Source organism: Ipomoea nil, unplaced genomic scaffold (assembly GCF_001879475.1).
Source record: "Ipomoea nil cultivar Tokyo-kokei standard unplaced genomic scaffold, Asagao_1.1 scaffold1407, whole genome shotgun sequence".
Taxonomy (NCBI): Eukaryota; Viridiplantae; Streptophyta; class Magnoliopsida; order Solanales; family Convolvulaceae; genus Ipomoea; species Ipomoea nil.
In genome coordinates this window covers 5,090,158-5,111,862 of record NW_017617835.1, presented here as the reverse complement: position 1 = coordinate 5,111,862, position 21,705 = coordinate 5,090,158, and the positions used below count along the sequence as shown (strand labels likewise).

The following is a 21,705-nucleotide window of genomic DNA, read 5'->3' as shown; positions in this document are numbered from 1 at the left end:
GTCCAATACGCAGTAGACAACTAGATAGTCACCATAAATTATTACGGACTATATATTAATTATTTGGACAAAATTTTTTATTGTAATAATAAATAAATAAATGGACCGGAGCGATCCGAGCTCTTGTAGCCACAACTTCAACCATCAAATTTCCATTTTGTTAAACCACACATAGATATAGACATTTTTCATTTATTTATTGTTGCTTTTAATTTGATATGATGTGCTAACAAAGAATAGTGGCCATGGTATAAATGCAATAAATATGATATTTCTGCCCTTTGTAGTTGTTGCTGTGGTTCCAAAGGGCTCCAAGCACCGGCCCGACAGAACATCTGAGAGAATGTAAATTATGGTAATTCAACTGAAGTTTACTACTGCGCACAAAGAGTCCACTCACTTGGAGCCCCCTTCACTTTTTGAGAGTTTGCTATGACACTGCCGTTGGTGAAACTCGATCTCGGGCTATTGTTCCCAAATTTCATCATTGTGACCAACTGAGCTGCCTATACGGGCTACTGTCCTTTGTTTCTAGAAGGAGAGTTGCATTTTTTTTAAATTTATAAAGTTTGTTAACTAATAAATATTTTTTTAATATAATAAAGGAATATGTTTACTAAAACAATTAAATACGCATAATACCCAAACGAGGGAGGTTAAATAACTCTACATACCATTATTCAATTTCGATAGTTCAATATTGTAGGTTACTTTTAAAAAAACAATGGTTTCATGATAAATAAATTATATATTTTAATGTTTATATAAAAAGTTATTTTGTACATTCTTGAGACTAGGTAGGCTGTTTTGTCACTCAGCCTGGGTTCCTCCCTCCCTTTTGTATCCCCAAAAAAAGTTATTTTGTAACTTTTATACATTTTTTTTGGTACAACCTAACAACAATAATTAAAAAAAAAAAAAAAAATAGAAAGTAATCAAGCACATGTTGAGCAAAACCAATTAAGTCTAGTATTGCTACTGTCGGATTTGAAATGTTTCATTGATTGCTATATAAATATATAAGGAAATATATTACTAATTATAACTTAAAAATCATAACAATGTGTTAGACAATTGATCTAACACAATTCTCTCCTAGAATATATACTAGTCTTCCCTATGTTAGTAAAAAAGTCAGGATATATATATGTTCCTTTTAAGAATGTGGAAACTAAATTTTTCGGTTACAATTTTAAAAATTAAGAATATTTTTAAAATTATAATAAGTATTAAGTATTTTGCTTTTGTCTTTAAAAAAAAAGTATTTTGCTTAATATATAATTTGTTGACTTTTAATACCTATATAGCATTAACTTATATATTTTAAAAAAAATACATAACTCTCATTTCAAGATTGGTCATTAATTTTCAAGCACACATGAGGTATGATTCACACACTATTTAATAATATATATGATATTTGCACTATAGTATCTTTTATATTTGATGTTCACACACTCACTTTGTAATGTTAATACATAATTAGAGTGAGAATACATGAACCCTCTCCGGGGTTCGAATGAGAACACCACCCTCTCCCCCCCTTAAAAAATGTGAATTTAATTATCTATATATGCCTTCAAATCCATTTATGTTGATAACAACCATTCTTTTGTCAAGATGAAGAGTTATGATAAGTTCTTACTTTTTTTACGGAGAAAGTATTCTTACTTGAACTATCTTTTATATAACCGGAATCAAATGACTCAAGAAACTAAAGTACTCCTTGATACAATACTCATGATCCTCAAGAAAAAGTTTTCTTCTCCCAAAAGCCCCAATCCCAACATTTGAGGAAGGATCGATGTAAATCAAGATGACTCAATGGCTCAACAGACAGAGCTAACTTACTTTGGGCATAATCTTCACACTGGCGCTGCTGAAATTCGAATTCAAACTTTGGTTTATTCTCCTAAATACTGCATACCGAACCAATGAGTTAAGCCCGTCCAGACCATATATTTTTTTTTATATAGTGACAATCAAGTAGTTGACATTTAAAAGTAAAAGATTTACGCTTTGTTTAACATGTGATATTCTAAATGTGTAAATAAAATAAAAAATAGTAAGAAAGAAAATGCACGTACGTTTTGTATGTAGATTGTGGGCACCCTACAAAAAATGTGTGTTTTGACTTACCGTCATACAATTCAATTTTCACACTTCATTAATAATGCTAAATAAATAAATTTTAATTAAGTGTACAATATTCATAATGAATCTTAACATTTTATTTAGTCATTTAATTTACGGAAAAATTTGTATATGCTACTCAAAGATATCTCACTTTGTGATCCTAGTTGACCAAATTATATTGTTAATTATTGACCCACTCAAAGCAAACGTGTCAATAGATAGCTCCCATATGAATTTAAATTTAAAATTTTGTGATTATCAAATAAGCCACTCAAAGCAAACATGATAAACTTAACTGAAGCCAGTACCATACTCAGACCGATCCTCATTTGCACCGGGCCAGCCCAATTAATAGACAAAGTGCTGGACGGATTGATTTTTCCATATAAGAGGATATTCGATCTCTCAATCTCTCTTAAAGGATGAGAGTGTACGACCACTTACGCCAACCAAACTGGTTATTACCTCACATCTTATTTAATACTTCATAGAATAGCTAATGATCATACTTTTAGCCCACATGCCCAAAACCAAGTTGTAGCATGCCTAACCCACTTGCAGCCCCACCTATGATCCTAAGTAGACCGGATGACTAAAATAGCAAAAATGAGGTTAATAACTTAATATGAGTATTTGTACGTGTGTAAAATTATCAAAATTAAAAGGTTTAAGGATAAATTTTTGATATGTAATATTTTTTTTTTTATTATGTGAAGTTTGGTTAAGATTTTGTGGTTGATTAAATTAAAGATTTTCAATTAGACATATGTTTTAGAGAAGTTAATATGAGGCTGGCATGGATTATTGGATGGTGAGTTGATTATGGATTTCATTATATTGTCTTAACTATCGTTTTGAGGGAATCCAATTCATCTTGTTTACTTTGCAAATGTTGTCGGCATCCAATAAATTTAAAATTGGCTAATTTTTGTCTAACTTTTTTTTTTTTTTTTTTTTTTTTAAATCTCACACACACACACACAAAAAAGTGATCTATAAAGATTATATATTTTTAAAAAATAAAAATAATTTTCAACCATTTCTTTGGTGGTTGTTTGTCATGCTAAAGAATTTAAGTTCCAACCACCTTAGTAGTTAAAGAATTTAAGTTCTAGCCACCTTAATACTAAGAAAAATTTTGGTAGTCATTAAAATTTAAAAAAATTTCGTCTCCTTTATATATTTGTCTCCCACATTTTGTTTTAGACTCCTTCAAAAACCTAAAGTATTTTTATTTATTTATTTATTTATTTTGCTCTTTGTTAGAATACTTTTGGCAACAACCAATATGTTTTTTTAGCCAATTTTCACATAAGGAGGAAGAGGAGGATGAAGAAGATAATAAAGAATTAAAGATGAGGAGGAAACAACAAAAAAGCAAAGAATTTTAAAATTTTAAAAACAATTTTGACCCCTAGTGGTTGGGATTGGGGTTTACACCAACACCATAATTGATCATTTTTTTTTTTTTTTTTACCATGAAATATAACACGGGTCACTTTGACAGGTGATTGGTAATACCAAAAAGTAATTTTTTTTTCAAATCTTAAAAGTAGTTAAAAAAGTTGGTTTTGACCAGAAACCCATTTTCTATTCACTTTAAGGTGGTTGAAAAATTGATATTTTCTACTCGTAAATGATAGAAATATAACAAAAACTTGTGTGAAACCGTCTCACGTATCCTTATCCATGAGACGAGTCGAGTAAATATGCAAATATAATATATACTTATACTAGCAAATAAAATACTAGCTAATTAAAAATACAATGTTTGTTACTTATTAATAAAAACGTAATATTTTTAAAGACAAATACAATACCTTTACATTTTGATGTAAATGTATTAATTTTTTTTATATCAAAAGTATTATATTTTCACTTATACATAATTCATTACCCTTACATATTCTCTTCCATAAGAATTCCTAGTTAATTTCCTACTAATTAAACACTATATACACTCTAGAAAGGTAGACAAGTCAACTAAGGATTTTGTAAACCAATACATTATACATCAGCTGCATATGTGGTCGTGTTTCATGTCAAAATAGCGCCGTCATTTAAATACTAATCCGGCATGAACCCTTTCTTTTTCTCTGCGGTTCTACCATAATACATTTTTTTTTTTTCTTTTGGTACATTTCTACTCCAATAATAATTCATTATACGTACGTGTACCTAATCACCTATATACCCACGTGTATTTCATGCTTTCTCAGATCCCATTCCACTTCATATATGTTTAATGTGACAATGAGTTTTAATTTAATGTATTCGTACACAAATAATTATTATGTGGGTAATCTATATAGTAGCATTTAATGTGTGACAAGGTGTACAACTCCGAATAATCCTTTTCGTGACGGGTTTTATTACGTTCATTTTATTTTTTTATATATAGAATATTCTATTTTCGATGAGTTATAATATAATACAATTTTATATGTGATGAAATTTGATTTGTTATTTATACATTATCAATAAAACTCAATAGATTTTTATGGTATTTAATTGGCTATCCATCACCCACTATTTTGTCACATTTATTTTTCTTTATGTAATGCCTCATTCTCTGACAAACCAATAACTATTGCGAATGTCAAACTGTACTTGTCAATTTTTGATGGGCTACAACGTAATAAAGTTTTATGTGTGGTTGAATTTGATTTGTTATCGAAACTATTAATAAGACTAAACATGAATTTTTTGTCGTCCAGTCAGTTGTTAACCAAGTATCCTCCAAATGTATGTGTTGTCACATCGATTTTTTTTTCTTCCAACTGTGTGGCCGAGAAGTAACTATTATTCGATCGAATTATTCAGAGACGGGTGAAATGTAATATAATAATAGATTTTAGTATGGGTAATTATCTTAATTCCACCACTAGCACTAGGCAGCTATTTCTCCTCATTTTTCTCACCACTGTCGCCTGATTGATTATATAAACCAATTGTTTGGCGTCAACATTGTCTCACCCTATCCATCAACAAATTTTTAAAAAAAAAAAAAAAAAAAAAAAAACCTTAGCAACAACAATGGACTGCAAAATGGACTGGCCGGAACCGATTGTCAGGGTCCAATCATTGTCGGAGAGGGGCCTCGCCGCCATCCCGACAAGATATATCAAGCCGCCGGCCGACAGGCCGTCATTAACTTCCGGCAACCATGACGACGTCGTTAACATCCCGTTAATAGACTTCGGGCCGTTACTGTCGCCCGGCGCTGCCGTCGCCGCCAAAGCCGAGGTTCTGGTGCAAGTCTCGGAGGCCTGCCGGAGCTGGGGGTTTTTCCAGGCGGTGAACCACGGCGTTCCGCCGGAATTAATGGACGAGGCGAGGGAGGTTTGGCGCCAGTTCTTTCATCAGCCCATGGAAGTGAAGCAGCCTTACGCCAACTCGCCGAAGACCTATGAGGGTTACGGCAGCCGGTTAGGGGTGGAAAAAGGAGCCGTTCTTGATTGGAGTGATTATTATTTCCTCCATTATCTTCCTTGCTCCTTAAAGGACCATCAAAAATGGCCTGCCCTTCCCTCTTCTCTAAGGTAACATGTTTCGCTTTTTTGTCGTCAGTCCTAACCGTAGGAGGCACCTTTTAAGGTGGGATGCTGGCCAGATTAATTTTTCCATACGAAAGGGGTTCGAATTCTTACCTCTCTTAGGGAACAAGAGTACACGACCACTTACGTCGACCAAACTGATTACATGTTTCACTTTTGATACTATTTTAACATTAATACTTTTCAAGTAACACCTCGGGCCACACACAAAATCTCCTCTTTTATTCTAAACAACGATCCTTAATTGATTCCCAAAATACATATGCTGATGTTGTTTGTCGTCTCTAGTCTAGCTAACAGGTCAGGTGTCAGTTTGACTTGAAGTTGGTTAGAATGTCATTTTAGCTAGGTTTTTAATTCCCTAGCTAGAAGAGTAAATCTTAGATATTGGGTCTAGCTATACCTAGCTAGTAACTAAGGGTATTTTATTGTCTTAACCTTTTTTTAGGGGATTGATTGAGGAATACTCTGAACAAGTGGTGAAGTTTTGTGGACTATTAATGAAAATTTTGTCTACAAATCTGGGACTAAAGGAGAATGTTTTGCAAGATGCATTCGGAGGGGAAAACATTGGAGCTTGTTTACGTGTAAATTTTTATCCTAAGTGTCCGTCGCCTGACATGACCCTTGGGCTGTCGTCCCACTCGGATCCCGGCGGGTTGACCATTCTATTGCCGGACCAGCACGTCGCCGGCCTTCAAGTCCGCCGGAACGGGGAGTGGGTCACCGTCAAACCGGCGGCACACGCCTTTATCGTCAATATTGGCGATCAAATTCAGGTACGGTACGATGAATACATTTTTACAACTAGTAGTGATTGGTTGTTCGTACGGTGATATTGGGTGGAATTGGATGAAAGTGTTGGGTTGCTATTTACCAAGAAACATAGTCACATGGAGGGGCCACTTAGATTTATTTGAGAAAAAGAAAACATTGTCACCACCCACTCTAGTCCAAGAAACATTCTAAACGTGCGTTTTTTTTTGTTTACTTTAACAAAGTGGGAAATGCATGGGTTTTTGGATCCCACCCAAAAGTCCAATATATAGTAAAATACGGAGTAAGTGTTTATTTTTATATGGTTTCTTAGTGATTCTTTGATTTACGAGAAAATTAGTAGTTGTGTTCTTAAACTAGCCTAAATTATCTATAAAAGGTCAATAGATACTTTCACTGAAAGTTTAAAGTGAAATTTTGTGGTTAACAAATTAACTATCAGACCAACTCAGTTTGAGATTGCCTATTCTCTTAGGGTGTGTTTGGTTCGCACATAGGAATCGGAATCGGAATGAGTATCAAATACTTGGTAATGGTAATGGGTTTTGGTAAAAGTATTTAACATGTTTGGTAGTAAGGTGGAATGTGAATGGTTACTAATAGTAGTGCTTGAAAATGAATAAGGGAATGAAACCCTTATTGTATTTGGGTATGAGTTTTTCAATTGATGGGGTATTCGAAACTCATAGTAGTGTTCTAAAAACCTATCAACCAAACAACAACAATCACTTTCATACCCATTCCTATGGGCAAAACCCACCAACCAAACACACCCTTAGTGATTCTGTTTCTTATCTTGCTATGCCAGACATGATAGACTAGACAAAACTAATAAAAGCAACTTTATCGTGATATCGATTCCTTGTCCACGTTGCACAATAAGATTGTATAACCATATTATTCTTTTTAGCTAAGAAAATACTTAGGGGGTGTTTGGTTCGCACATAGGAATCGGAATCGGAATGGGTATCAAATACTTGGTAATTGTAATGGGTTTTGGTGAAAGTATTTAATATGTTCGGTAGTATGGTGGAATGAGAATGGTTACTAATAGTAGTGCTTGAGAATGAATAAGTGAATAAAACCCTTATTGTATTTGAGTATGAGTTTTTCAATTGATGGGGTATTCGAAACCCATAGTAGTGTTTTAAAAATCTATCAACCAAACAACAACAATCACTTTCATACTCATTCCTATGTGCAAAACCCATCAATCAAACACACCCTTATGTATTTCATTATTTATGTATTGTTTTTGAAACTAATTATTTATGTATTGTATGTACTTAATGTTATATTTTCTTCTATGCAGATATTAACTAATGCTACTTACAAAAGTGTTGAGCATAGGGTGATTGTTAATTCGAATAAAGAACGTGTATCTTTGGCGTATTTTTACAATCCTAGAAGCGATTTGCTCATACAACCAGTGAAGGAGGTCGTGACGTCAGAAAACCCTGCACTATATCCACCGATGACCTTTGATGAATACAGACTTTATATAAGGACCAAGGGTCCTAGAGGGAAATCGCAACTAGGGGGAATCAAAGAAGTGTGAAGATTAAGAAACTAAGTACGATGATTGTACTATGTAAAAGCATTTAGTTTGTAATGAAATATGTATTATGAATGGTCAATAATGATCTTAATTAGAAATGAACGTAAATCTTATAATTGGGAAAAATTCAATTAATAATGTGGGAAAAGAGAAAGATAAAGATCACTGTACTACATTTTGAGTGGTAGCTGGTCGGTTGTGTTGAAGGCAGTTTAGTTTGTCCCACTCTATTGTTACTATTGTTGTTATATATGTTTTTATGATAATAGAAAAATGTTATTCTTCCCTCTAAATTTTAGATTTATAATGTTTATTTCGTGACATTATTTATAAGATTAAAAAAAAATTATAAGGTCAAAACAGTTGCATTGTGATGTAATATTATTAAATAATTTTTTTTGTCTATGAAAAAGATGGTCGAAGGGTGGATTGTGATTCTTGTACCAGAATGTTATGAATTCTTCTCAATCAAGCCACATGTTTGTTTGTGATGAATGCAACTAATCTGGTCCTGCCCAACATAGAAAAGATAAGATAAGATAATTGTTTGCACAAATTAAGAGGACCAATTTTTTATTTTTTTTCTATTTAGAGATGTAAAAATGAAATGATTGTCCTGAATCTATCATCCAATGCAATAGTGACACGTTAAGATTATATTCAATAATTGTTGTTTCAATTCTATAGATCATATGGTTATATCATTCCATTATTTCCACTAAAGTATCTAATATTAAATCACTTGTGAAACTTATAAAGCATGTGATTTTAAAAGAAGTAAGACAATTCCTTACGGCTCAACGCCCCAGAAGACAAGTGTTCTAAGAGCATCCACATTAGTTGGAAAGAATGTGGGGATAATGTAAGAGTGATTATGAGAGAATGTAAGAAGGGGAGGGAAAAAAAAAAACAAAAAAATTAAAACAAAAATAAAAAATAAAAAATAAAAAATAGAAGTGTCAGGCGCGCCTCGCCGTTCGGCGCGTGCACTGCACGCGCCCGGCTGTAGACTTGCTGTGCGCCAAACGCGCACAGCAAGTCAAATACTTTTTTTTTTCTTTTTTCTTGATTTTCGCAATATTTTCTCTCTTGCAGATGAATTCTTCTTCAATAAATTCTCCCCTACATTAGCTTTGTTCCCCATTGAGAAGAATTCATTCTGAAATCTCCCCATAATATGCACAGTGTGGATGCTCTAAGAGCATCCACGCTTGTGGTTTATTTGGAGTTATTTCAGAATTAATTCTCCCCATCCAAGTTAATAGTTGATGTGGGTGTTGGTTATTTGAGAAATAATATTACTGCAAATGTGGGGAGAATGTCAGAAATACAAAAAAAAAAGAGAAAAAGAAGATCGCTGTGACGCGCTGACAGCGCGCCTGACGCGTCCTTTTTTTATTTATTTATTTTTAAAAAAAATTAGTTTTATTTTTTTTTCTTTCTTTTTTCTTTCCCCTCCCATCTTCTCTTTCCTAATCACTCTTACATTATCCCCCAATTCTCCTCAACCAATGTGGATGCTCTAATTTAAAACTATAAAGTGGCATAATTTGTAAGTACATTAATCTGTGTCGTACGGTTTAAAATGTCGTTAAGGAATGATCTAGAAAATGGGCATTTTACTTGCCTTCTTTTATATTTTAAAGAATACTTTATGGCCTACCATAAAATCCATTTCCAAAAGCTGAAGCCAAGCAGCCCATAAAGACCAATAATGCACTATGAGAATTGACTATTACTAGTTACAATTGCATTCTGATATACAATCATTGGTGAGATTAAAATTTTAACTTAGCTGTTTCAAAAAAGAATAAATAAAAATTGAAGCCCACCAATTTGGAAAGCCATAAAATTCAGAGCCCATCAAGTTAAGCCTGTTTTAACAATTCTAGCCATTTTTGGAATATCAAATGATGTATGAAAAAAAATTCAAAAGAAAGAACTATCATTTGGAAAAATATATGATTATAAAGGAAGATAAAAGTTGGAGAGAAATCAAGGGAAAAGGAGGTCTCTAACAAGTAACAACTACAGTAAATTTCTGTTCATATAACTAACACGATCAGGATGATGGTATATGCCTTGGTTAAAACCTCTGAATCTTATCCACCACTGGCACTGGGCACTGGCTAGTCTCTACCCCTTTTCTTGCTGCAAAAGGGGCATTTGTATTTCTTGATACTTTCAGCCTTTGCTGGGGTAATTTTCACACACTTGCCATGGAACCATCTCTCACATATATCGCACCCAATCCAGAACCCTTTCTCATCGTAATTCTCCCCACAGCTCCCACAAATAGCGTTGCTTTCATCGTCTCCACCCTCATCTTCATCTTCGTCTTCATTATCATCTTCGTCATGTTCAAAGCTCTCCTTTCTCCTTGGATTTTCTTTGGGTTGTTTGCCATTCTGTAAGCAGAGTGGTTATGTATATATATATATATATGGCTTAAATGTTCTTGATGATTACACAAATGCAATAAATATGCAGTCTTTTAAAGTTACCTTGGTGCTAGGCTTGGATTTTGGACCACTATCAGCACTAGGCTTATCTTTAGACAATCTCTTCCCTGTTACAACTTCATGGACAGTTGGCAGACTGTTTATAAGGCAAAACAAACGTTCCCTGTAGATTAATAGACAAGAATGTCCATAGGATAATACTGTTAGTCTTAGTAACCTTGACTGACAAAGCTCATAAAGTAGTGCTGTCGTAATTTAGAATCTCTGAACCCAGGGAATTGGTAATCTTATAATCAGTCACAACTCTGTGTGAAACTTCATAAACAAATAATATTATATTAGTGCTTGACTCAGGCATCTGTGCAAATAGACTTTCATTAATGGTGTATGATGACCAAGTTAAACAGAACCCTGATATGTAAGTCCCATATTCATACGCAGGTATACGAGGTTCCAGAAGAGTGATACTGGCAGGTATTACCATGGCTAATGACCCTTGCTTCAGTGGTCAAGGATAACCCATCGAACCTCAAGGTTAGAAGTTCAACTCCCTTCCACCTCAAATGTACACATAAAAAAAAGGGGGAAGATAAATTTCTTACAAGTAGAACTAAGTGATCTTCAACTCCCTAACACCACAGTCCACAAAACACCCCACTAGAACCAACAACATCCCATGGACATGGTTCTGGAGTATACCCTTTGCAGCCCATATGAATATAATATTCTTATCAAAGATATATTAATTTGAGAATTGGAAATATCATCAGACTTTAGTTATAAATTAAACGTTGTGTAAACAACAAAAGAAAATAATTGACTAATTTTTGTTTCAGAGCCATACATCCACATTAGAGAAGCCCAAAAGGCCAAAAGTAGGAACCACCAGTTCAACACTACCTGATATGATGCAAAAACAACTTTTAGGGTCAAGGAAATAAACCAGGTCAATACCCCAAGTAACCAAGGACTTTGTAGTCCCAATGATATGGGCTTGAGGTTAAAAGAACCTTGCGGTCTAGTGGGATAGGTCTAACACTCAATCTATAAGATCTCGAGTTCAATCTCCAAACCCTTTTTTTTTTAAAATAAACATGACCATGAGTAAAAACCAAATCTTTTTATCTTTTTATGGTATATAGCATCTATACCCTAAGTAACCGGCTCTAACCCTTATATCTTACTATAATTTCTCTCACCAATGCATGTTCAATCCAACAAACATTCCCCACACTCTCCACATAATAAAAGGAAGGGCATATTGAAATTAATAGAACTGTGATGATCATGTCCTTGAGTTGGAGGTTTCAGATTCAAGTTGTGAAACCCACAATTCAATCCATAAGTGAAGAGGTGAAATCATTTTGTACTTTGTAGTAGTCAAAAAGCTTTTTTCTTCCACTTCTTCTTTCCATTTTTTTTCCTAACAGACTAAATCATCCTAACTTTCCTAAAATTTGAAAGCAAACTTGCACCAGCATCTTTCTATCTCTCTCTTGTTCTCTTAGCCAGATTTTAATGTGCCGCCCATCAATAAGATAAGAGTATACAATATGTTTGCATTATTGCATATCAGGAAGTGGAAGAAAGGATTCAGGGGGAGGGAGGGATTTGATCAAGGAATTCTATCAATTTTAGGATATATTCATTTTCTTAATTCAGTCTCTAGTTCTTATTGAGTTTCTCAAAATCATATTGAAGCTATACAGAATTCACCAAAAAGAATTGATATCTTCAAATTAGTTGGTAGAATCTTCTTGAAGACTTGGTAATACGGAGTACAATTTTAGGACATTCAATCTTTTAAAAGTTGTCCAAGTCATTGGCCAATAGTGTTCAAGACTCCACAAGATAAGACCTTGAAGAAGATAATGTCTCATGTTAATAGTTAATGTAAAGCTGTTGAAGTGATGCCAACCATACTTTCTCTTAAAGTAGTTCTGTAGTTCATATATGAACTGTGGAGACTTCTAAAGGTTAACCACATATTGTCTGAACTTATATGTATAGTCAACCATTTGTCTCTGTTTGTATTTTTCTTTCACTTGCATCACAGTCAAACATAGTTGAAAACAAGTTTCTAGAGGCAGACACATTTCCTAATGTATCACAGTAGAAATTGAAATATTTCCACTCACAGGAGCAGATTGAGTTAGTAAGACTTATCAAGCCATACCCAGAAATCTTCTATCCCATGAAGATAATAAGATTTTCATGTAAGTATTACTGTGTATAACACACTGTTACTTTCATTGGTTCTTCAAAATGACTTTTTTCCAATTTCCATAAACAATTTGTAAACTTCATTAATTGTATGGAAAGAAGCAACTTTTCAAATAATTTCTTTTTCTTCGTTTAAGTTGTCACTTCATCTATTCAGATACGGGTTCAGAATCCAGTCCACAATTCTTCTACTCCAGTGAGATAATAGACTTCAAACTCTTTCCATTGATTCCTTTTGTTTAATTGTTGGTTCAACACTTGATTGTGCTATGTATACCACCTACCAATGACCTAACATCTCTGCCCTTCTTATCTAGTCAAACTAAACTTCTCAGTTCTAAAAGTGATCGACCTGATATTTAAAAATTTCTAATTATTAGATAATAAAGGGCATGGCATTAATAAGCACCCATTAAATTCTAGGTAAAGTACGAATCTTGAAGTGGAAGTAAATTCACCTTTCAAGTTGATTGAGGCGAGCACCGAAGTAGAAAGCCACGGAGAGCAACCACGAATCGGTGTGCATAGCCACCAATGCCACCCAATCCCCCCTCCTCATACCATCCCTAGCGAAATTGATGCCCAGCACCGGCTCCGGCATCTCCGGCGGAACCTCCTCCGCCGGCAATGCTACTTCCCACGTCCCATCCGGATGCCCGTACAGGCACAAATTATCCTTCTCTGCACTCAAAATTCCCCACAAACGAATCAAATTCCAATTCCAAATCCCAACCCCTCCTCCCCCCACACATACACAATTACACACACTCACCTGGATCGCATAGCGAGAAAAACTCCTCCACATCTGAGCACACACAAAAGCAGAAAACCGAATCAGAACAAGTAGGTATAAACAATTCCATATTTAAACCCCGCAATAGCGATAATTTCGGCGGTTGTTAGTGGCGGTTACCACTTACCGCGACCTAGGGCGTCGAGAACGGCGGAGCGGCGACCGGTGAAGTCTTTGAAGATGTCTTCAACTGAACGGGGCTTTTGCGCAGCGTTCGGAGAGACGGAAGCCATGTCGATCAATTCACAGTTTCAGCTGTACAGTAAAACGGAATCGATCTTTTCTCTCTCTCTCCCTCTCTCTCTCTCTCTCTCTCTCTCGGAGGGATATGATCGTAATTAAATAAGCGGAGAATTAGCACCCTAATTTAATGGGATATTTTTAGTCAGAGGGATAACCAGGTCACCGGGTACTTTTTTCTGACGTGGACTGAGGAGTTCAGGTGTACGGAGTTTCTACGTCAGACTCTGAATATGATCGTTTCGGGTCGGGTCCCTTCTGATTCCATATGATTTTTTTGGTTATTTTAGTAATTAATCTTACCAGTAATTTACTAATTTATAAATTATAACCTTTAATTTAATTTAATACGGAGTATTTAGAATAATGTGTATAACCACAAAATAATCTATTTGTAAATGACATAATAATCTATATAAAATATAAACTTAAATCATTTGAAATATGAAATATTTATGTAATATTATACAATAAGATATCATAATCTAAAAATAATAAGGATAAGAATGAATCTATACATAGAATACTATGTATGTATCGAGTTTTTATACATATCTATATACATGCATGCACTGACGCACGAATTCAATAATAAATGAAAAAATATCAAAACTAAAGATAAAATCTAAATTCACACATATTTCATTATTTATGAATATGACATTTTTTATTATCTGTTTCCACTTTATATCCCTCAATTGTTTAAAGTGATTATTTTTTTGGTTATTAAGTCTATTAGGCTTGAGTTAAAAAAGTCCAGACCATTGGTAAAAGAAAATAGCAATTTCGCTAACAATGAATGGACAAAATATGAGAACACTGAATGACAAAAGTGTTATTTTTTGAGTTATTACTTAATTTAGTCATCGACTATAGCAGTTTTTCTTGATTTATTCTTAAATAATTTTTTGTACTTAATTGGATCAGGGATTTCAATGCTTTCACCTAATTGAGTCCTATGTTAGGATAATTTGATAATTTCTCATCTATTAATACTCAATTAAGTCATAGATTATAGTGATTTTACCTAATTTAGTCATCGACTATAGTGAATTTTTTCGATATAGTCCTTGATTATAATAGCTAAACAGAGGCAAAGGACTCAATTAGATAAAATCATCAAAATCCAAAATTCAATTAAGCACAAAAAGTTATTTAAGACTAAATTGAAAATATCACTATATTCGATGACTAAATTAAGTATTAACTCATTATTTTTCTATAATATAGAGACACAACGTGAAATGTCTTCCATTATCTTATGAACCAAACTTGTTAATGACTGATCAAGAATTCTAAACATAAGAGGACAACTCTAGTGAAATTGGTTAGTATTAATTTTGTTGTTTTAAGTCAGTCAACTTTGGACGGTAAACTTTCTCGTTAAATCAAAAAATTCTGAACATAAAATAATCAAAGCACATAAAAGATTAGCTAAGTTTAATAATTAGGGTAACCAAACCATGATGAGCTAAGATTAACATTAATACAGACCTAGGAAAGTGCATTGGACCCAAAATACATTCTATGCTATAAGACATAAAACCTGAAACTACCCAATAAACACATGGGATAAACAGACTACAGAGAAGGCTAAAATTATATATTTATACATCCACTACTACATAATAATAATAATAACAATGAAGAAGAAGAAGAAGAAGAAGACCTTACTAAATTCATTCAGTTCATTCTAATTTTCCCAGGAAGAACTATTCCTGGTTTATGCTCTTCTGCAAATCTGCTAGTAACTAGCTTGACAACAGAATGAGCAGTTAGGCTATACTTTTCTTGAGCTTCTACAAATCCCCTGACAAGAACACTCTGGATCCAATCTTCTACCTTCTTGTTATTGGTTAAACAGGCAGCTGCTAAAATCTGTTCCATTACTTTAGATTCGATCTCGAGCAAGCACTCGGGCCCGATGATTTTGTGGAAGCAGTGTTCGATCTCCTTCACCGTTTTCTCTGCAAGTGACCCGAGGCCAAATGGCTCGAATGTGACTGTCTCGTCGACCTGTCTGAGGAACTCTTCCAACCATGGCCCTGTGTCGGGTTCCTCGGTTCTGTCATTGTCAGCAGCTGGGAGATTCAAGTCGAGGGATGGATTTGATGCCCGGTGGGCGCGTTTTGCTATCTCGGGGATGGCAAAACGGTCCTCGTTTTCGACTGTGTCGATGGTTTTTCTCTTGTTGGGATTATCATCTCCAAGATCAACTCCAATCTGGATATGAATTGGCCAGCCTTTTACTGCAAGAATTTGTTCTTCAGAATAGCCTTCTGGGGAACCTGAAGTGGTCACAAAGATGGCATTACTAGTACTAATTTCTCTTCCATGTGAGTCTGAGAATTTCCCGGTTTTCACAGCCCGGGAGAGGCTATTTTGCACGAGGAGATCGGCTTTCTCAACGTTCTCGAGGAAGATAACAGACACGGGCTTCTCACCCAGCTTCTCTGCAATGTAATCCACAACGTTTTTGCCTCTCAACTTCACATCATACTTGTTCACAAACTGGAGATCAAACAGTGACTTAATGCAGGCTCGGGTGCCTTCCTCGAAGCTCAGATCGACACAGATCAAGCTATGTGTGCTCCCGTGTAGTATTTCAGAAAGGGAAACGACGAGTTTTTTCTTCCCCACGCTATCCGGTCCCGAGAAATGGAACCATACGTCTCCTCGAGTTGCCCGGGGGTGCCTGCACTGGGCTATTCTTTGGCTGATAACTTTCACAGCTTCTTCCTGCCACCAAACCCTCTCGGCTAGAGCCTCGTATAGCACCTTGAAGTCTTTCGGATTGAATTGAGCATTTCTCGAGATGTTGGATGGAGAATTCGAGCAAATATGCAAACCTAAATCCATTGTCACCGAGGTCACTGAGGTTGGAGAATTCGAGCAAGTACTCGAACTGGACAAACTGAGAGGAAGCTCATCCGAGAGTACCCCGAGTGGACTGCTCTCTTTCGAGGCATTAGAAGGCACGACCCTGTCCTTATTCCCGTCTTCCACGACTCGAAACCCCACGATGGACGGGACTCGAGAATCGAGCTGAGCACCACTACTCGTTCTCGAGAACGGCTCGTAGTGCAGGCGCTGACAGAGCGAGTCCCATTTCCTCTGCAATCCCGCGATTTTGGCATTCAAAACCACATTATAATCATCATCTTTGGCCTGCACTGAAGACACACAAAGCAGTTATCTACACCAAAACACGACCCCCAACGCCGACCAGAAAACGCTATTTTACCTCATACTATACACACCTTCATCACCTCCATCTTGTTGCTGCTTTGCAGCCAAGAAGGCAGACTCGACTGCTGGTAGTGGTCTGCAACCGAAGAACCAAACCCCCCACTCGAAACCGCATTAATTTCTTGCCTGCACTTCTCGCTGCAGAGACAACACCGCGAAACGCTCGGGTACGAGCTGCTTAATGGGCTTTTCATATCAGCAAACAGCCCTCCAAATGGAACAAAAGACTCCATCAAGCTGTAATAAGATCAACCACCAAAACATTACCTCATTTTCGAGACTTCCAGGCATTAAAACTTAAGAACACTACACAAACTATAGATATCGAGCACGAAACTAACTAAGAAGACAATTCTTTAGTCTTATGAACACCAAGATGCTACTAGGACACACAATCCAATATAAAGCATGGTGCTTTATGGTAAATGCTAAAAGATATGAGCTATGTTTGGCAAACCTAGCTGAAAAGGTAGCTGAAAGCTGAAAAGCTATAAGTTAAGAGCTGAAAACTGAAGAGCTGTTAAGCTAGCTGTTAGTAGCTTAAAATAAGCTATAAGCTCTGCCAAACACACTCATGGACAAAGGCACAAACATTATTAACAGTGCTAAGCATGATGTTTTTATAGTAAATCCTAAAGAAATAACTTCCATAACAACATAGCAGCCACGAGAAACGTAAATCGAGCAATCCTAAGAAAGACAGTGAATTTATACCTGGATTTGGGGTATGATTCACCTGGGAAAGGTCCTGGAGAGGTGATTGTCAAGAGCTGCAAGTCCCAATCTTTCTCAATGGAGGGGAATCTATTCAAGACCTTCAAGTAAACCTCGTATCGCGCCACAGCTCCGATCACCCACAGTTTCCCAGCACAAACCTCAATCAACCGAGCCAACCCGCGAATCACGGGCTGCAAAGATTCACCGGAAGGTTCATCCCCAGCCAACACTTTGAGATCACCAAAATTGAGCACAACACCAGGGCCTATGCATTGCTCCACCATTCTGGTCACTTCCTCAAGCTTCAGTCTCAGCTTATCCTCGTCGTAATCCCCGTTAACATAACCCGAAAGCTCGGGTTCGATACAGATTACAGTTAGTCCAGAGAGGTGTGAGGGTATTAGCCCTGATCCATCTCTTCTTGTCTGGAGAGTTTCCAGGAAAGTCCTGAGAGCTTCATGAGCACAAACCCCAACTAGCATGGGGTTTTTCTGGTTGGGCTTTAGGAAAACCTCACTGATTCTCCTGCAATTCTGATCTCCTCCTCCTCCATCTGAAACCCCTAGGAAAGGGAAGGTGAAACCTTTTCTTCCCAGCTCAGAATCCCCAGATAAATTACAGAGAAACAGAGGGGGTGGTCCTTTATACCTGGAATATCTAAAGAACTGGTGAACCGGCCTTAAAATGGCGATCTTGATATCACAGCTTCTGAACCCGGCTTCCCCGAAGACCCGGCTCACCGCCGGGTCATCAAGAATGGAGAGAATCATATTCTGTAGCTCCACCTTCACCACCGGAGCTGAAGAACAAGAAGACTGCTGCTGTTGCTGATAAAAGCTGAAATTCTCCGGCTGCCGTCTCTGGTTCGCCTGCGACCGCTTGATGGCCGCCATGAGCGAGTTCGAAACCGGCGGTTCATCTTCTCCGGCCCGGTTCGGCGACGACGGCAGCCGGTCCAGCGTCACCCCGAGGCAGAGCTCCAACGCCTTGAACTGTAGGCGCGTAGAGTACGCATTGTTGCGCGCCCGGCAACACGCCTCCCGCAGCGCCGACGACGACGGCAGCGAGAGCAGCGACGACACCATGTGAACCGACGTCGTCTGAGCATGCCCACGCCGCCGCGCCGCCGCCACCGCCTCGTCCAGCGCCCTCACCGCCTCCGCCGTCAAGCATTGCCGGGCTGTCGCCACCGGCGTCGGCATCTCCGCCGGAAAAACAAGAAATTGTTCCTAATAATATAAAGATTCACCCTTTAACATCAAATTCCAATACACACAACAACAGAAACAAAAAAACAATGAAACCACTCCAGTATCACTAATCTACGGTTTCAAGATTCAAGAATGATTAGAAATGACAGCAGTGTAGTATGAGGAGCAGAAGAAACTCGAAAGAATTATTAATATTATTATTAAGTGGGTATGTAGCTATCAAGAAATGGGATTGTGAATTATTTATTGGGATCGTAGGTTGCTGTTTGTCGTTGGTGGTGACACTGCTAAGCTAGTGCTGACTGATGTTTGTTTCCACACGACAGTTAATTAAGGATTGCGTTAATCCTGGGATTTACTGCGCTAATTAATGTTAGAAATAATCAAGAAAAAAGAAGAGATTTTGTGGGAGGGATGAAAGATGTTTTCATGTTTTGTACGAATTTTTTTGTGTTGTGTTGTGGGGGCTGGAAGGAGGGAAAGAATGAAAGATGCTGAGTCCACTTACTTTGGAGGTGGGGCCCAGCCCGGGACTCTCAGGTCATTTTCTGCTTGCTTGTGAAAATGCTCCATTTTTGGGGGCCACCCCACTCTCCCCCAAACCCAAAAGAGAAAACAGTTAGCTCACTGTAACTGTTTCTGTTTATACTATCCAACTGTTCTTTATTCTTTTATTAATTCTCGTTAGAGGGTTAAATGGACCGGTTTAAATAGGTCAAATATGATCTGTCATTACTCATTAGTTTACCTATTGTTTTGGGGCAAATTATGTGGTGGACCATAATAAAAAGTATATTTTTAATATACTAAAAATATATTATTCTTGTATTGAATGTATATTATACAAAATAATATATTTTCAGTACTCAAATAATATATTTTCTTTAAATACAATATACATTTTTAATATATTAAAAAGTATATTATTTGTGTACTGAATGTATATTATTTGATAGTATGGTCCACACAATAATAATTGTTGTTTCGGTTGGGTTGACTCATGTTTGCTTAAATTTTAGCTAGAAACTGACCCAAGTAGATTGGGCTTGGATCGAGTTTCAGGCTAGTCTGTTCGTTTGATATATACTTCTACCCCCATTAACGACCATATATCAAATAACTCAACAACAAAAAAACACACACACACACACAATTTTTTACTTTTGTTTTATGTTCGGGTGAGTTTAGAGTATATGGCAAGATAAATATTTTCTAAAATGGTAATGTTTTCTAACCGTCTATAATCTCCTTTAAGATATGCACAGTCGTAAATGAATCGATTCCAAACTTAACCTTTTTATGTTTAGGTTTAACATTTGAGTACAAATTCTAAGTTCCTTGCTTATTTCATACTCTATAGTTTGTACATTAAAAAATATTCTCAATTATAGCATAATAGTACATGTGAAATCTTTTCAATTAATATAGTATTAGTGTATTACATGTAGAATCTCTACATATTAATTAAGATTAACAATAATTCCACTTTTATTATTGCAACTACTCAAATATTGTATATTATATTGCACGAATAAATAAATGCTGATGAGAAAAGAAGTAGTAAATGATAATTAAGAGATATTAAAAAAAATGTAAAATTAGAAAAAAAAAATTATACGTGCATAAGAAATATATATATATATATATATATATATATATATATATATATATATATATATATATATATATATATATATATATATATAAATTGTTATATTTAATTTCTTTAACAACTTAGAAAGAAAAAGAAGAATAAGAAAGTAATTTTTTTTTTTTTAAAAAAAGTGTGTCCATATACACACACACACATATATATTGGAAGAACAATGGATTAGATTGAAAGCATATAAATCAATGTTTTACCTTTGAAGGTAAAAGTTGTAATACTCAAAACAAAATGGGTCAACGCCACTTCCTCTCATAGTTATTACTGATTAAAGCGTTGAATAGCAAACGCCATTTTGACTTTCTCAAGTGCTCTTCGACTCGGATGCAAGCATTTACCAAATCAATACTATCACCATATTCTTCCCAAAAAATTGGATCTTATCCGACAGAGTATTTGGAAAAATATAAATCATTGTAATTTAGCTGAACACAAAGATTAGGCATTGCTTATTGTGCACAAGAAGTCATCCTCATTTTGAGAGGTTGCTCTCACGCTACCGCTAGTAAGACCCAATCCCAATACAATTACTAGATTGTAAAGACATCATGACGTGGTAACTTGAAATTAAAATATTATTTTGATTTTATAAGTAAAAACTTAACAAATTAGGAAATGATAACTTTTTTTTCTTAAATCTTTTTTACTCTTCATATTAACTTCTATACTATTTTTTTCATTTGATTTTCAATATCTCTATTCTACCACTGTAACAGTCATTTGAATTTTATTCGAGAAATGTTCATAAAATTTGACTCTTATTCAAGAAATGCTTGATTTATAACTATTTAAAAGGCGTATACCTACAAGAACATCTACTAGAGTTGATTTTCTAACTTTACAATTACATTAACAGTTCACATAGTAACTGCTCCAAAATATTGGGTTAACTTTAGTCATATTAAAATACACCAAACAAATAAATACTAACGTCCAGAAGAAAACTAAAAACTTATCCTAATTGTCGATCTATGAATGATCAATGGCTCCAAAATAAAGAAAAAAAATGCAGTCGCATTTTGATAAATATAACAAACTTTAAAATGCATCAAACAAACTACAAAGTACACCAAACAATACTACAAATTGCACCAAGTGATATGTGAAAGTACAATG

General features: G+C 35.6%; 3 protein-coding genes and 1 long non-coding RNA gene across 5 annotated transcripts; 2 read left to right on the top strand and 2 right to left on the bottom strand.

Annotated features, from left to right (window-relative positions):
• The first annotated feature begins 5,097 nt into the window (after positions 1 to 5,097).
• LOC109186174 (protein SRG1) lies at positions 5,098 to 8,321 on the top strand. The gene is made up of 3 exons (XM_019336098.1): positions 5,098 to 5,678; positions 6,142 to 6,472; positions 7,783 to 8,321. Exons 1-3 carry the CDS (start codon positions 5,173 to 5,175, stop codon positions 8,026 to 8,028), a joined length of 1,083 nt encoding a protein of 360 aa, XP_019191643.1. The 5' UTR covers positions 5,098 to 5,172; the 3' UTR covers positions 8,029 to 8,321.
• A 1,635-nt stretch (positions 8,322 to 9,956) lies between these two features.
• Positions 9,957 to 13,850, bottom strand: LOC109186733 (PHD finger protein ALFIN-LIKE 1-like). 2 transcript variants are annotated; one of them, XM_019336846.1, is made up of 6 exons: positions 13,634 to 13,850; positions 13,486 to 13,518; positions 13,172 to 13,394; positions 10,533 to 10,653; positions 10,274 to 10,436; positions 9,957 to 10,106 (listed from the first exon to the last, which is right to left on the bottom strand). In XM_019336846.1, exons 1-6 carry the CDS (start codon positions 13,737 to 13,739, stop codon positions 10,057 to 10,059), a joined length of 696 nt encoding a protein of 231 aa, XP_019192391.1. In that variant the 5' UTR covers positions 13,740 to 13,850; the 3' UTR covers positions 9,957 to 10,056. The 2 variants fall into 2 exon arrangements, with proteins under 2 accessions (XP_019192391.1, XP_019192390.1); XM_019336845.1 differs by having other exon boundaries at positions 9,981 to 10,436; positions 13,634 to 13,849.
• Positions 10,832 to 11,088, top strand: LOC109186734. Its single transcript, XR_002055167.1, has 2 exons — positions 10,832 to 10,931; positions 10,965 to 11,088. It is a non-coding gene; the product is annotated as an uncharacterized LOC109186734 (long non-coding RNA).
• Positions 13,851 to 15,164: 1,314 nt separating the features above from the next.
• Positions 15,165 to 19,139, bottom strand: LOC109186732 (protein SMAX1-LIKE 8-like). Its single transcript, XM_019336844.1, has 3 exons — positions 17,710 to 19,139; positions 17,007 to 17,232; positions 15,165 to 16,914 (listed from the first exon to the last, which is right to left on the bottom strand). The coding sequence occupies exons 1-3, from the start codon at positions 18,912 to 18,914 to the stop codon at positions 15,430 to 15,432; spliced, it is 2,916 nt and encodes a 971-aa protein (XP_019192389.1). The 5' UTR covers positions 18,915 to 19,139; the 3' UTR covers positions 15,165 to 15,429.
• Positions 19,140 to 21,705: the final 2,566 nt, after the last annotated feature.

Excerpts from the sequence above, each read along its gene's own strand:
- LOC109186174 (XM_019336098.1), top strand. The coding sequence starts at position 5,173 with ATGGACTGCAAAATGGACTGGCCGGAACCGATTGTCAGGGTCCAATCA. Across the intron at positions 5,679-6,141 it reads GCCCTTCCCTCTTCTCTAAG|GGGATTGATTGAGGAATACT; the intron begins GTAACATGTTTC and ends ACCTTTTTTTAG. Across the intron at positions 6,473-7,782 it reads ATATTGGCGATCAAATTCAG|ATATTAACTAATGCTACTTA; the intron begins GTACGGTACGAT and ends TCTTCTATGCAG.
- LOC109186733 (XM_019336845.1), bottom strand. The coding sequence starts at position 13,739 with ATGGCTTCCGTCTCTCCGAACGCTGCGCAAAAGCCCCGTTCAGTTGAA. Across the intron at positions 13,519-13,633 it reads TCTCGACGCCCTAGGTCGCG|ATGTGGAGGAGTTTTTCTCG; the intron begins GTAAGTGGTAAC and ends GTGTGTGCTCAG. Across the intron at positions 10,437-10,532 it reads AATCCAAGCCTAGCACCAAG|AATGGCAAACAACCCAAAGA; the intron begins GTAACTTTAAAA and ends CTCTGCTTACAG.
- LOC109186732 (XM_019336844.1), bottom strand. The coding sequence starts at position 18,914 with ATGCCGACGCCGGTGGCGACAGCCCGGCAATGCTTGACGGCGGAGGCG. Across the intron at positions 17,233-17,709 it reads GAATCATACCCCAAATCCAG|CTTGATGGAGTCTTTTGTTC; the intron begins GTATAAATTCAC and ends ATCTTATTACAG. Across the intron at positions 16,915-17,006 it reads ACAAGATGGAGGTGATGAAG|GCCAAAGATGATGATTATAA; the intron begins GTGTGTATAGTA and ends TCTTCAGTGCAG.